Below are 15213 nucleotides of genomic sequence, written 5' to 3'. Positions count from 1 at the left end.
TTGGCCTCGATGCTAATAAAGCACTCGGCTTTGCCTCATGCTTTATTAGCATCTCGGCCACACGCCTTGTACATATAGCACTTGCGGCTATGCTTTAACATATACGTAAAGATGGCTGGTTGTTTTCAGTGTGTTTCTAGTTCATTCATCCCATGACTGCGTTTGTATAACTTACACTATGATTGTATGTTGTATGGTTATAACAATGAATGTTAGCTGCGTGCATATTTCTATGGTTTCTTGTAATATAGCACTTTATTTCAAGTTGAAAACTACCGTTTCCCTAGCCTTGCTACAGAGGATATAATGCTCCACCTTGGCAAAGTCAATTGAGTTGATGTATTGTGTCAGTTTTTGGTAACTACTGTAAGCACAGAAATTTTCGTTGTGTATAAATTTTCGTGGATTTCGTGGTTTGCAGCTAATCCACAAAAATTAATCCACATAAAGCTGATCCACGAAAATTAATCCATTTAGAAACTCACGTCTCAGCTCGAGCAGACCTATTGACTATTGCCACCAATGCACTTTCCATACTATTAACGTACATAATGGCTATATTAATTCTATGTAATTCGCTACGTAGCTACGACCTGACGACAACACGTGCACCTGTTCACCACATGAATAGATACTGATGGCCTTGTTTAAGTATGTAAGACTCATTTCCTCTGATTCCAGCAGGCAAGATTCTGTTGTGGTGAGTCAACCTCACAGAATGGTTTGCTTAGTCCCAGATAAGTACTTTTTTTTTTTGGAAACCACAAAAATTTTACCCACAAATTTAGTATGCTTACAGTATATCTGGACCAACCATACTCTTCATATTGGCCACCGATGTGATATGTATCGGTACACCTCTACTCTAACAGAACATACATTGTTTTCACATAGTGGTGATCATTATTTAACTAGTTGTGGTTTCTGCGACCAACCAACACCATTATATGAATACATTAATACATATGAGGCTCATGTGGAGTAGTGGGTGTGCCAGGGTGGAATGGCTGAATTGTCTCAGTTTATTATTGTACATGTAGCTAACCATATTCCTGATTTAGGGTAGGGAGACAACTCAGCCACTGCAAATCTTCATTAACAAACTCATGCCCCACAACTGTCCATTTTGACACCCTGAAACCCATGTCACATCAGGTTAAGCATGATCAATGGAGATGAATTAAAGGGAGGGAAGGTGGGAAAGCAGCTTCCTAACTCACTATGGCTTGTCTGTTGAACGTCGCTAAGTAACCAGTTGGCGGATGCCTCATTCACAAGGTATTATGGTTCATGATGTATGCGAGGCCATAAAAGTGCAAGAATCAGCAAAACTCACAACAACCTTATTTGTGAATGGCCTAGTGAGAAATGCCTTTGCCATTTGTCTAAATCCGTGAGGCCACTCTTGATTATAAGCAGATTTCAATTAGAAATTTCATTTATAAAGCAGAAATTAAGTGAGGTGATCAGCCAACGTAGCAGTGGTTCAGTGGTTAAGGATGCAGGTGTTAGGTATGGAGGTCCTTGGTTCGAACTCTGGTAAGTTTTTTTTTCGACACTTTTTGCACACCTTTTTTACCCCACGGTGACTGCTCTATTAGAGTATCTTGATCCCGCAATTTTACACTTGCTTGATTTTTGCTTTATAACTTTGTCGCTGTAACTCTATTGCTATCAAAAGGCACTGCTACAATGATCAGCCTATCTACACACCAGTTTTCAAGTTGTTTCTATACTCGGTTTACCCTGTAGCCGTGACAAAAGTTTGATTTTTTTTTAATGTGAATAAATGCTCATAACTCCTTGAATATTCCTCAGATTCATAAAACAACTTGGTACGTGATCCATTGGTGCACGTTCTTCATTTGTGAAGGCAATCAAGTTACATGTTTGCATTTTATAGCATTTTTTGCAAAGTGTGCAAAAAGAAATCGAAGCCCCTGTAGCCCATGTACGGCATAAGAAGAAAACGAAGAAATTAAAATGATACTTTGAACGCCCATATCTCGCAAATGGCTGTTGTGAATTTAGTCAAATTTGCTGTGTGGCGTACCCTACCTGGGGGACAGCTATAATACAAAAATGGTGTGCTTTGGAGAAGGGTCCATGGTGCTATGCATGCATGAAAAAGCTGTTTTCTTTCTTCCTATCAATATACTATACTCATGGTGTGGTCGCCGACTTTCTTGGCCACACGACACATTACCGTGTGTCTTTATATATGCACAACAGAATAAACACCAGTTATGGTGACAGTTTGTTATGTTAGAGTAGAGAGTGCTGGCAGTTTTAAAATTTTATTGCAAAGTTTTAACTAAAGTGTTTTAAGACGATTTTAAACAAAACTTGTTATCGATTACATAGTTATCTGAAATAGCTGGTCCCCAGGGGTTGAATGCTGAACAACTGAGGTTATAGTATACAGGCTAAACAGGTTTGATGTTACCATGGTTACTATTGTCACACCACAGGTATTGATGTTCCTGATGATCCAGTTAACCAGAAGGTTTGAGTATCAAGCTGACAAGTTTGCAGCTGACCTTAACAAGTCAGATGAGCTGATGTCAGCACTCACCAAACTACACAAGGACAACCTCAGCTTTCCAATAGCCGACCGTCTCTACTCCATGTTCCATCATTCTCATCCTACCTTCCTTGAGAGAGTACGAGCCCTTGCCGCTACTTCAAAGAAGAGAGACTAGTCGCCTTATAACCATATTAGGGTGTACTCAGTGTTAGACATAAAAGTTAATTAATATACAAAATATTTGTAATTAGTTCACTCATATGATAGTTACCTTAACACATTGTGTGATATACTGAGTAATTCATGTTTTTTACAGTATAAATGTCCTGCACTGTTTTGTAGTCCACTTGGAGTGTAATCATTACATGCTTTTTCAAGATATGAGTCGTTAAAGTTAGCATGTCCTATTTGCATGCTCACAGTGAAAAAGCAGCTATAAAATGGGAACGTGTTATAATTTGAGGGTATGAAAGGGAAGAATTAATGATTATTGATGTACAAATGTTAGCAGTCACACCTACAGCGTATATTCTAATGATCTTGTGCTAAAGTGTCATGTGCTAATATTGCCAACTTATACAGATAGGTACTGTGTAGTACAATTACAAACATCTTTGATCAGTGCAGCTTTAGTATTTTTCTTGTTTCAGCTTATCTAATTATTATGTAGTAGTTGTATCAGCTCTAGACTACAGTGTTGCGCCAATTAATCTAGTCACATTATAGGTCTGATCATCAGTTGTAACTAAGAGCCACGCCCATCATTGCGGTACCCTGCCACGAGGAAAAGAAGAGGGTGTAACTGAACATCAAATGGCGGGAATTCCTGAAAACGCAGTGCGGAGAGAGCCGACTGACGTACGTGTTTGTGTGTGTGTGTGCGTGTATATGTGTGTAATAAGTTATATAACTAGCTACAGCGGCTATTATTTGCATGTGCTGCATGCAGCGTGTGAAATCAGGCCGTAAGGAGATGTTCTGTAGTGAAATGCTATACCAATTATACTTCCCGCTTGCAAGGTATTAAATAGGGCAAGGGTTTAGGCCCTTTATAAGTTTAGTGGTAGCGCTTGTTCCTGGGATCAAAACGCAATCAATTGCAAGTCTGATTCACTCAAAAAAAAAAAAGAAGAAGGCGATCATGCAACTTTGAGCTTCAAGAACATTAATAGGTTTTCTCTTTAGAATATCAAGCCAAGTAAATTGAAAACAACTTTTATGATCAACCTGAATATTTGTAGGGTTTCCAACTCAAAACAGGAAGGTGCCTCTTTTGTTGTTTCATGTGATTATCATACAGACTGACCTTTAAGGTGGCATTGAAGTAATTATGTAAATCCTTACAAGGTTAATTGAACAGGGTATTGGTGGTCATGCGCAAACAAACCCGGAAAACTGTAAACCGTTTCAAACCTGATTGTAAGTGGAGGTTAATTATGCAGTAATTTACGCAGGTTAATTGAAGCTACCAGCATCCACGTGAGCGGGATATAGAGTAAGGTGCGGCAGAAGCACAAAGGCTTGACGCATGCGTGTGCTGCAGCATTGAAACCGGGTCACTACTGCTGACCGGGATGACCCACTGATCGGGATATGACCTGAATGTGACCGGGATTGACTAGGATTAATCAAAGCCGAGGCGTGCATTAAGAGCTATGTTTCGGGGAGTCTCGAGCAAGCGAGACTACGTTTTGAGCGTTCGATTCGTGTTGAGTAAACGAGTAGTTATGTGATAACCAAGCCGGTAAGTTTATAATTTTAAAATTAGTCAGTAGGTTTTGGTTCCACGTAGCTACTGTGAGTTAACAGACAGTAATTGGATGTGGCTTCGTACATACCTAGTATACAATTTCCCGATATATTGAAGTGAGTGTGGCTCACAAAAGCACTTCAGTATCCTGCTACAAGACTAGACTATATACAACTCGTACAAGTGGGCGTGGCTTCATGTAAGCTTGCAGACAGCAACGGACACAGTTTCGTGCTACAGACTGCACTTACTAATAAATGGGCGTAGATGAACGCATATTTGTAACGCGATAAGTGGGCGTGGCTCACGAAAGAGCTACGCGACTATCGTTTATAAGTTTCCATGTCGTCAAACGAACGATTTCGTTTCTCGCGTGATTTTTTTTCCCCTGACTAGATGTGCTGCCCTTGCCTACCACCCCCAGCACCAAGGAGCAAGTGTGCTGGACAATTGAAAGAGGGACAACTAAAAGTCCCTAGGGCCAGTAATATGGCCCATCTCAGGGGAAGCTTTGTTGGAACGATGAAGGATGGATCGTGTTCCCCGGATGCACATTGTAGCAGAACGAAGCAATGAAAAGGATAATGTGCAGCGAAGAGTGCCACTATAAGATGTTGAGCTGTGGTGAGAAAGCATGTCGGCCAGACGACGATAGAGTGTTAGTGCTTCTCTTCCCATTCCGGTTGTGGAAAATACTAAAGGGGTAAAGGAAGCCTATTTCACCTCCCGGACACGTTCGCCATACTGTCGCTTCTTCTGTAATTCATGATGACGATATCAAAACACACGATAGTGTGTCGTGCGGCCCAAGAAGCCGGCGTGCCACACCGTGAGTATATTGACAGGAAGAACGAAAACGTCATTTTCACACCTTTGTATCTCGGTGATCACTTATCTGATTGGAACCAAATTTGCTACACAGTTGCCCGCCAGCCAAGGGAATCTGCATTCCAAATTTGAAGGAAATCGCTCCAGCCATTTCCGAGATACGAGCTGCCAACGTTTCGTTTTTTTTTCTTCGTTTTTTTTTTCTTCTTTGTCTTTTCGCACACTTGCAAAAATTGCTATAACAAGCAAACGCGTACTCCGATCGCCTTGAAATTTGGCACACAGAAAGGGAGTCCAAAGGCGAATCCTAGCATCAAATTTGGTACAAATCCGATGAATGGTTCAGGAGTTATGACCGATTATTCGTGTAAAACAAGATCGATTTGTTGTCACGCCTACAGGGTAAACCGCTTCATGGAATGAGTTGAAAATTGCTATGTAGATGGAGTAACCATCGTAGGAGTGCCTTTTGGTGGTTTGAAAGGAATCGAGATAAAGACCACGGAGATATGACACAAAACCCAACCTGTGTCACAATTACGCGATCGATTTTTATGAATAAAAAAGTATTAGTTTTCACGCCTACTAGGCAAACCGCTTAGAGCAATGAGCTGAAAATCGGTGTATAGCTGGAATAATCTTCATAGAAAGTCCTTGCAGTAGTACAGAAGAATCGGATTACAAACCACTGAGTTATGATTCGAAAGCCAACTCCGTGTAGCAAATGCGAGATCGAGATACTCTAATAGAACAGTCACCCTAATAGAGCATTCGGCTAATTTATTTATTCCATTATAGAATTTTATTACATCACAAGTTATTCTGTAGGGAGTTTAGCTGCAAACAGTTAATCTTATAGACACTTCAGCAAGAAGACAGTCACCATGTGGAGAGTTAAGCAAATATATCACTATAGAGATTCAGAACATTACAAGTCACACTGAAGAAAGTTCAGCTATAAACAAGTCATGCGCTGTGTAGAGAATTCAGCTACAATTAAGTCACTCTCTAGAGAATTCAGTTACACAGAATTCAGCTACACACAAGTCACTGTGGAGAGAGTTCAGCTACAAACAAATTATCCTTTAGAGTGATCAGCTACAAACAAAACACTTTGCAGGGTGTTCAGCTGCAACAAATCAACCTTTAGAGCGATCAGCAATGAACAAATCAACACAAATCTACCTGTAGAGAGATCAGCTAGAAACAAATCACCCTGAAGAGAGTTTAGCTACAAAAAATCACCCTGTAGAAACATCAGCTAGAAACTAGACACAATGTAAGGAGTTCAGCTACAAGCAATCACCCTGTAGAGAGTTCAGCTAAAACAAATCAACCTGCAGAGAGATCAGCTACAAACAAATCACCTCATAGAGAGTTCAGCTACAAACAGATTACCTGTAGAGAGATCAGCTACAAACAAATCACCTTATAGAGAGTTCAGCTACAAACAGATTACCTGTAGAGAGATCGGCTACAAACAAATCAACCTGCAGAGAGATCAGCTACACACAAAAATCAACTTGTAGAGAGATCAGCTACAAATAGATCACCCTGTAGAGAGATCAGCTAGAAACTAGATACAATGCAAGGAGTTCAGCTACAAGCAAAATCACCCTTTAGTGAGTTCAGCTACAAACAAATCAATTGCAACCTACAGTGAGATCACCCACAAAAACGCACTTGTACAGAGTTCAGTTACATACAAATCACCCTGTAGAGAGATCAGGTAGAAGAATTCACCTTGTAGAGAGTTCAGCAACAAAGAAACCACCATGTAGAGAGTTCAACTGCAAACAAATCACCCAGTAGAAAGATCAGCTAGAAGAAGTCACCTTGTAGAGAGTTCAGTTACAAAGAAACCATCATATAGAGAGTTCAGCTACAAAGAAATTACCCCGTAGAGAGTTCAGCTAGAAGAAGTCACCTTGTAAAGAGTTCAGCTACAAAGAAACCATCTTGTACAGAGAGTTCAGCTACAAAGAAACCACCTGTACAGAATTCAACTACAAACAAATTACCCTGTATAGAGATCAGCTAGAAGAAGTTACCTTGTAGATAGTTCAGCTACAACAATTCACCCTGTAGAAAGATCAGCTAGAAGAAGTCACCTTGTAGAGTGTTCAGTTACAAAGAAACCATCATGTAGAGAGTTCAGCTGCAAACAAATCACTCTGTAGAGAGTTCAGCTACAAAGAAACCGCCATGTAGAGAGTTCAGCCTCATACAAACCACCTTGTAGAGAATTCAACTACAACAAATCACCCTGTAGAGAAGAAGTTACCTTGTAGAGAGTTCAGCTACAAAGAAACCATCATGTAGGGAGTTCAGCTACAAAGAAACCAACATGTAGAGAGTTTAGCTGCAAACAAATCACCTGTAGAGAGTTCAGCTAGAAACAAATCACCCCGTAGAGAGATCAGCTGGACGAAGTCACCTTGTAGAGAGTTCAGCTACAAAGAAACCATCATGTAGAGAGTTCAGCTGCAAACAAATCACCCTGCAGAGAGTTCAGCTACAAAAAATCACCCTGTAGAGAGTTCAGCTAGACGAAGTCACCTTATAGAGAGTTCAGCTACAAAGAAACCATCATGTAGAGAGTTTGGCTACAAAGACACCACCATGTAGAGAGTTTAGCTGCAAACAGATCACCTGTAGATAGTTCAGCTAGAAACAAAATACCCTGTAGAGAGACCAGCTAGAAGAGGTTACTTTGTAGAGAGTTCAGCTACAAAGAAACCATCCTGTATATAGTTCAGCTACATTTCAAGTCACCCAGTAGAGAGATCAGCTGCAAAAAAATATCCTGTGGGGAATAATGGGCATGTAATAAATATATGTATATAATTTGTATAATTACTAATAAAATCAAAAATAATAGAAGTACTAAAATTCTTCTTTAAGTTCTTTTCTTCTTCCTGTAGTAAAGAAAAAAACACATGGGTTAAAAAAGCCCCAAAGCCAGCCATATGCCGGCTTTGCAGTATACAAATACAAAAAGAAGTGATATCTAATCAAAAACAGCCAAGCTGTAAAAAAAGGTGCGGCCCCCAAAAAGACCATGGTGAAAAAAGATGTGAAATCCAAGGTGGCGGCCAAGAAATGGCTGTGATGGTAGGTTAATGGTTACATTTTAATAACAACAATTCAGGTGAATTTGGTGCCAAGACCAAGTGGCACAAAATTCACCTGAATTGTCGTTATTAAAATGTAACCATTAACCTACCATCACAGCCATTTCTTGGCTGCCACCTTGGATTTCACATCTTTTTTCACCATGGCCTTTTTGGGGGCCGCACCTTTTTTTACAGCTTGGCTGTTTTTGATTAGATAGAGATGGTATACTGGAGTTACGGTAACTTGGTACATTAGGGTGGAACACCCTTACGTCAAGAAAGGCACTTTGTCTCCTTCTCCAGAAACCACATACATGAATATCTGCCCTGGCATCATCCTGTCAGTTGGCAGACTTGGGAGTGATTACTTCACCACTGAGGGGCTGTAAGGGAGGCTCAGTAGCAACATCTGAACACACCCTTGACAATAAACCTGCCATGATGTCACGCAAGTCATTGTGTTGCACAAAGGTTAAGCCCCCATGTTGACAGACCATGGCATGGTCGATAGTAAAAGAAGCCCCACAGACACAGTGACTGGGAACATTCCATCTGTAGCGCAGATGGACAGCATCCCAGAACTCTTGTTTGTTAAGATGGAAGCCCTGCTCCTGTAATGGCAGGGCCAGTAACCAGGAAGATGCACCCGGTTCACTGTTCAAATTAACCACCCTTTGAAGTTGGGAAGAAAGACGACCTCTTACATGCATTGCAAATTCTTTGGAAGCTCTTTGCCAATTAAGGTGAACTTGGGCCTTTACAAAACGAACATCAGGGGGCCGAGCACAAACTGACTGCTTGATAATCGGATCTGTCAGGGAGGCAGTAATCAGTAGTGATGCATCAAACTGAGAATCAGAAACCTTCATGGGATAAATAAGCCCTAAACCACCAAAACGGCAAGGAAGGGAAAGCAGGTCCCATTCATCAACAGAGCAACCAGGGTGTCCAGAAATAGAAGGAAGAAGTTGTATTCGTATGGCACCCTCTAGTGGTTTTAAAAAAGAGCTTATATCTGGGACTGTTCTCATCAAATAAACCCATCGTCCAATCAATCCATGAGTAAAAGTGCCATAGGTACTAAACTTCCGCACAGGTAAACTTTGCTCTGAGGTGGTTTCTTTTTGGTGGTCTGAAATACGGGTGTGGCGAGTCTCCTCAGACTTTGTGAATTACCTTCCATTCAAGTTTTACAGGAGTTTAACAATTGAGAAACAACAATGCTAGCCTTGTAGACTACCAGGAATAGCCTACCCCTTTGAATTTGGAAAGGGGTGTATCCCCTACACACGCGAATGAAAATGAAGAGCAGCTCTGAGGCTTTGTCGAGAGAATTTGTGGGAAAAACACAATAGTCAAACTATAAAACAGTTTAGAAGATACTTCTGTGCGTAATGTGTTGTTAAAAGCGGTTTGTTTAACAAGCGCCTCCTTTACAGTGCATAGCAACGTAATTGAAGAATTAGGAAAATTTCATGAGTTACAAAATCCGAAAATTACAATAAATTAATTATGTATTATTGCACAACCAAAACCCTATTGGTTGATTCCAGATAAGTTAGCTAGCTGCATGGCACCTGGTTTTTAGAAATAGCACAACATCAACTTGTTTTCTTTTTTCCTCGGGCTAGATGGGCCATCACCCCAGCACTGGCTGTCAAGTGCTGTACAGCTGGATAACACCAGCAACTATATATTAGGAACAAAGCTATTCGAGGGCATCGGCCCTCAGAATAGGTCAGATTGATACTGACAGATGTAAGGCAATGTGCAGGAGAACGATGTCCCTTCAAACACAGAATGGCTGAAAGAAGCAAAGTCTACATCTCAACCGGTAGCTACAAATAGCAACTATAATTCATTTCCCGGTCATATGGAAGCTAGTTTCTTTTTCACTGTGGTTGTATTCGGTCACATACTTCCACAAGCAGAAAAAAAACAGAAGTGACCAAAATGCCACATTATAATGAGTGTAATGATAGTGGATCCTCAATGATGCTTGAGCCACGACCGGATTAAAGCCATGACAGTTTGCATACACACACCACACTTGTATTATCACATGACATTACTAATAAAGACCCACAATCAAACACAATATTATTATTTGTTATATTGTAGACCTCAAAAATAGTGTAGTGTACAAAAACAACAAAACAATAGTACAATTACAATCATTCTTAATTAAACAGTCTCTAGACCAGGGGCGTATCTAACCCAAACATGATGCCCGGTCAAGCTCATGTACCTGTACACCTACTCCAGTGAACAACCTGTGTGGGTTCATACGTGCATTCATCAAATTGTTGTTTTCAAGTGCATGGCATGGCTAGCTACAGTTATTAACTCTTATCTGTATGCATATAGAATAGCTCATCAGTCTACAATCACTTCATACTAGTCTCTAGCTACGATGCATGTATCGATTGTGGGACTGCAGCATCATGTGCCACACAAAAGGATACTTCCAACTCATAATGAACAATACTACAGAACCGATAGATTTCTTGCACTGACTCGTACATGTGCGGATCACAAAACGCATGACACCGGTTCATCTACGTACTCAGTAGGGACATCCATTCTCTGCAACCACCCACCAACTCTACCACACTCTGCTGATCGGTCCTACAAAGTATCGTCAGCAGTTCTCTCACGTTATTCCTTTGTCGTAGTTGTATCACAATAAATCCGGGCACGGATTATTCAGCACTAGACCTCTACCTGCTGAAATGAAGTAGCCAAACAGCTAGTCGTCTTGAGTATTTTCCACTTCACGCGGTCTATATACAGGCAAACTCCAAACTATCATCACTTCAATGCTTGCTTTGATGAGACTAGACCATTCATTTTGGGTGGGCACATCTCCGTTTTTCAGATTTAAATATAGTAACTCGTAATCTACAGGCTATTTTTAGAAGTCAGACTCTTAATCAAATGCGCAGCACTTATTTTCCATGCAAGAATTTGCTGCAAGCGTTCGCTACAGCCAATGGTTCCCTAGTGGATAGAATTGTAATCGTGAACGGTGTATTCATGTGTGGCCCTTGTGCGTGGCTGCCACGCCAGAAGATTTTCTGATGCCCGGGCAAGGTGAGCTGATGCCTGGGCAAATGCCCGGGTATGCCCGGGTGTAGATATGCCACTGCTCTAGACCAGCAAGGTTGTGCTTGAATTGTTCGATCTCTGTTAAGTCTATCATGTGTTGGGGTAAGGAATTCCAAATTTTAATAGTGGATGGGAAGAAGGAATATTTGTAAGAATTTTTCTGTGTCATTGGTAACATAAATCTTTTACTGCGGCCTCTGATGTGGTAGATGTCAGGGTTAGGAATAAGGAGATTGTCAGCATTTATATCAATCTGGTGGGTTATGATCTTAAATAACATTGTTGCCTTATGCTCATTTCTACATCTGGTTAACGTGGGCCAATTCAGGTTGGGTAACATTTCAGTTATGCTAGCATACTGGGAATAATTGTTTAACAAATATTGCTGCCCGTCTTTAAAAATTTTTGATAGCGTTGTGTCTCTTTGTCTCTTTTTTGACCAGACAGTGCCTGCATATTCTAATATAGAGCTTTGTAACAGTTTATTTTGGTGTGGGTGGGACGCTTGCTTATGTTGTGTTGTAAAAAGCATTTCACATTATTAGCCTTCTTAGTAATTTGTTTAATGTGTTCTGACGAAGATAAATTCTTATCAATGGTCACTCCTTAATATTTAGCACGGGTTACTTCCTTTGTAGCCTGGTTTTGCAAAGTGTATTGAGCTAATATGTGACCCAGTCTGAGAAAACCGGTCTTATTTCCCATGTCAGCAGATTCGATTTTTCACCCAGGACACAAAGCTACATGAATAAACTATCTAATTCCACAATCAAAATAAGCTAGACTTGAGTGGTCTGGTTTTGCTGGCTGCTTTTCCCATGCCCAGTGGCGATCCGTACGTGTGGTGTGGGGCCTTAATGGAGCTCTGGTCAGCCCAGGGATGACTGCATGTGGCTGTACAGCTCTGTGGTGTTGAATAAGTACCTCTGCTGTGAATTTCCTTTCATTTTAGTCAATTTTGAGACCTCAATGGCCCAAAACTTGGCCTAATTCATCCCTACACCTTCCTTATCAATTTTTGAACACCATCTTGCCTGCCTTCTAGGTCCCACGTCTCTCACCCATTTTCAGCTCGCCTGATACAGTCAACTTTGGTTTAAAAACTATCTAAAATGGGGAAACTTAGTTGTTGGCTACTTATACAATGGATGCTGTGGAAGGTAAGGAATTGGTGTAAAATGTGTGAAAATTTGGTACACATAGCTTCAACCATTGCGGAGCTACAACACACTAAATACTTAAAACCGGTGTGCCTCGATACTTTTAAATAGGTGATAAGCCCGGTTTGCCTAGACTGGGTCACATATAGGGTGTTTTTTGTTGGTGATTCTGAGAAACTCATGTTTTTGTAGATTAAATGACATTTCCAGTCTAGTGCCCACTGTTCTATAGAGTTTTAAGGTGTTGCTGTAGTCTGTGGCAGCCATCTTGAGAGTGGATAGTAGTATACAGAAGTGCATCATCAGCATATAATTTTATGTTTGATATTATTCTATTAGGCAGGTCGTTGTTAAAGCAGAGAAATAGTAGGGGGGGGGGGGGGGGGGAAGGACTGTCCTCTGAGGAACACCAGAAGAAAACGTCACTTTGCTGACCGTCAATTATAACCTATTGAGATCTATTCAAGGTAAAGTCCTTAATCCAATCTAACAATCTAATATATCTCCATGGATACCATAGTGATGAAGCTTATGAAATAGGTGGTGATGGGATACTCTATCGAATGCTTTGGAAAAATCCAAAAATACCACATCAGACTGATCTCCCTTGTTAAGCATTTCAGCAAAGTCATTAACAGTTAGTATGAGCTGGGACTCATATGATACTGATTGTCGAAATCCGTGTTGTTGATCACATAAAATTCTATGGTGAGATAGATGGGTGAATATGTGTGAATATACTATGTATTCAAGAATTTTAGAACATATACAAGTTAGGATACAGGTCTGTAGTTACTAGGAGCAGCATAGTTGCCCTTCTTGAAAATGGGTACAATGTATGCTTTTTTCCAATCTCTTGGTAAGGAGTGGTGTTGTAATGATGCTTGATAAATAAGAGTGAGTGTGGGGCAAGAAGTTTGCTGGTTTCCTTTAATAGTTGTGCTGGAATTTCATCAAGCTCAGCAGCCTTGTGGACCTCTAAGGACTTTAATAGTTCGACAATGCCATTAGGTTCTACTTGGATAGGATCAATATCTGGTATCAGTGGTTCATCCATTGGTGGGGGAGTATCCAATGAAATTGGTGTAAACACTGATGTGAAGTAATTGTTAAGGATCTCAGCCTTATCTGAGCTGTTATTACAAACAGCTCCATCTACTTTCAATGGTGCTACACCACAATGATCCTTTCTTTGACTCTTTATATAAGACCATAATATTTTAAACAGAACCTTTCTCATCAATTAGTCCTCCAATGTAGTCGTTATATACTTTGCGACATTCTCCTAGAACCTTTCTTTTATATGTACGGTAGGTTTCCCAATTGTGGCTACTGTTAGAACAATGTTTGGCCAGGTTATAGAGTCATTGCTTTTTACATGATAGCTGTTTTATGTAAGAGTTCACCCAAGGTTGTTTTGATCGGTTAGATTGAAGTTTAGTGGGGACAAGATCTAGACAGTTGTAGCACATTACTTTGAATTCTTCCCATAAAATATCAACAGGTGTAGATGTTGGGAACTTATTTAAGAAGGAGCTAGTAAACTGAGTTATAGTTTCATTAATAGAAGAGATATTTGCTGTATGCCAAAGATAAAACTTCCTTCTAGTGCACTGATTTTGTGAGATTGTGATGGAAGATTCAACAAAAACAGCTTCATGGTCACTGATACCTGCTATTGGGTCACAATGGTGGATAAGTGATGGTCGATTAGTTATGAACACATCCAAAGTATTACTTGCTCTGGTTGGAAAGTTCACTACTTGAGTGAAACTATACTCCTGTAGAAAATCAATGACTGTGTATAATATAAGTCTACCTATATACATAATGTTACTAAAGTTCACAATCAATCCATGACATCCTCCGGAGGCACATGAATCAGTGCTGCCCACTGCTTGAGTCTGTTCCGAGCCTTTATAGTTGCATGCCTTGTAGGTCTCTCTGCTGGGTGATCACTCGAGTTGTTCACATTGTTATCAATTGCATCAGTAGAATTTACAACTTGCTCTTCCTGGGCTTCATTCTCATTCACTTCCAGTGGTATCAAGTGGATGATGGGCCTATTCGTCCTTCCACTTGCAGTACAGACATCTGCTGCTCTGACATAACCATCTAAACCAACTAGCAGTTTTTCTACAGCAGCAAGTTTTCACTTCGTTCTTGGTGCATCATCATGATTAAAACATCACCAGCCTTGATTTCTTGCCTGTTATTTCCACTAGATCAATGGTATTCTTGAAGAGAGGTCAAGCATTCAATCTTCCATCTAGACTGGAAGTGCTGAAGCAACTGACTCTGTCTCTTTGCAAATTCCTTAACTTGAGGTACTTCATATGTAGGGTCAACTGTTTCTTCTACTGTCTGATGAGATAGTGAGGTGATACATCATCCACAAATGAGGTGCAAAGGTGTAAGAGGCTCTGCATCATCTATATCAGCTGAAACATACGTGGGTGTCTGAAATCATAACATGAGGTAAGGATTGCCAGGCCACAAACCTTTGGAAAGCCTGTAAGAAGGTCTCAACAGATAAAATCGCCTACTGTTTCTAGATGTATTGCTCTCGTTACTCCACATGTGAAACAAGCACACATACACTTCAGTAATCTCACCCACCTTCTTTACATGAAGGGCTCCTGTGAAGTTGACTCCTGTGATCTCAAAGGATCTTGCATCCTAGGGTGCTTCTTTGGAAGAAGGTATGGAAACTTAGCTTTATCA

The 15213-nt window shown here is 40.5% G+C and overlaps 2 protein-coding genes across 3 annotated transcripts in view; both read left to right on the top strand.

Moving 5' to 3' along the window:
• Window positions 1-2924, top strand: part of LOC136257285 (CAAX prenyl protease 1 homolog) — a 29660-nt gene extending 26736 nt beyond the window's left edge. The window contains exon 9 of the mRNA XM_066050386.1: window positions 2472-2924. Within this exon, the coding sequence (XP_065906458.1) occupies window positions 2472-2702 (231 nt within the window). The 3' untranslated portion in view covers window positions 2703-2924. The remainder of the gene's footprint in view (window positions 1-2471) is intronic.
• A 274-nt stretch (window positions 2925-3198) lies between these two features.
• LOC136257281 (uncharacterized) overlaps window positions 3199-15213 on the top strand; it is a 265717-nt gene continuing 253702 nt past the window's right edge. Inside the window, exon 1 of one of the 2 annotated variants that reach the window (XM_066050375.1) lies at window positions 3199-3385. In XM_066050375.1, coding sequence (XP_065906447.1) covers window positions 3341-3385 — 45 coding nt within the window. In that variant the 5' untranslated portion in view covers window positions 3199-3340. The remainder of the gene's footprint in view (window positions 3386-15213) is intronic. The other variant, XM_066050376.1, reaches the window with a different exon arrangement.

Source organism: Dysidea avara, chromosome 6 (genome assembly GCF_963678975.1).
Source record: "Dysidea avara chromosome 6, odDysAvar1.4, whole genome shotgun sequence".
Classification (NCBI taxonomy): domain Eukaryota; kingdom Metazoa; phylum Porifera; class Demospongiae; order Dictyoceratida; family Dysideidae; genus Dysidea; species Dysidea avara.
The sequence above is the reverse complement of the archived record's forward strand: the minus strand, read 5'-3'. Positions and strand labels throughout refer to the sequence as shown.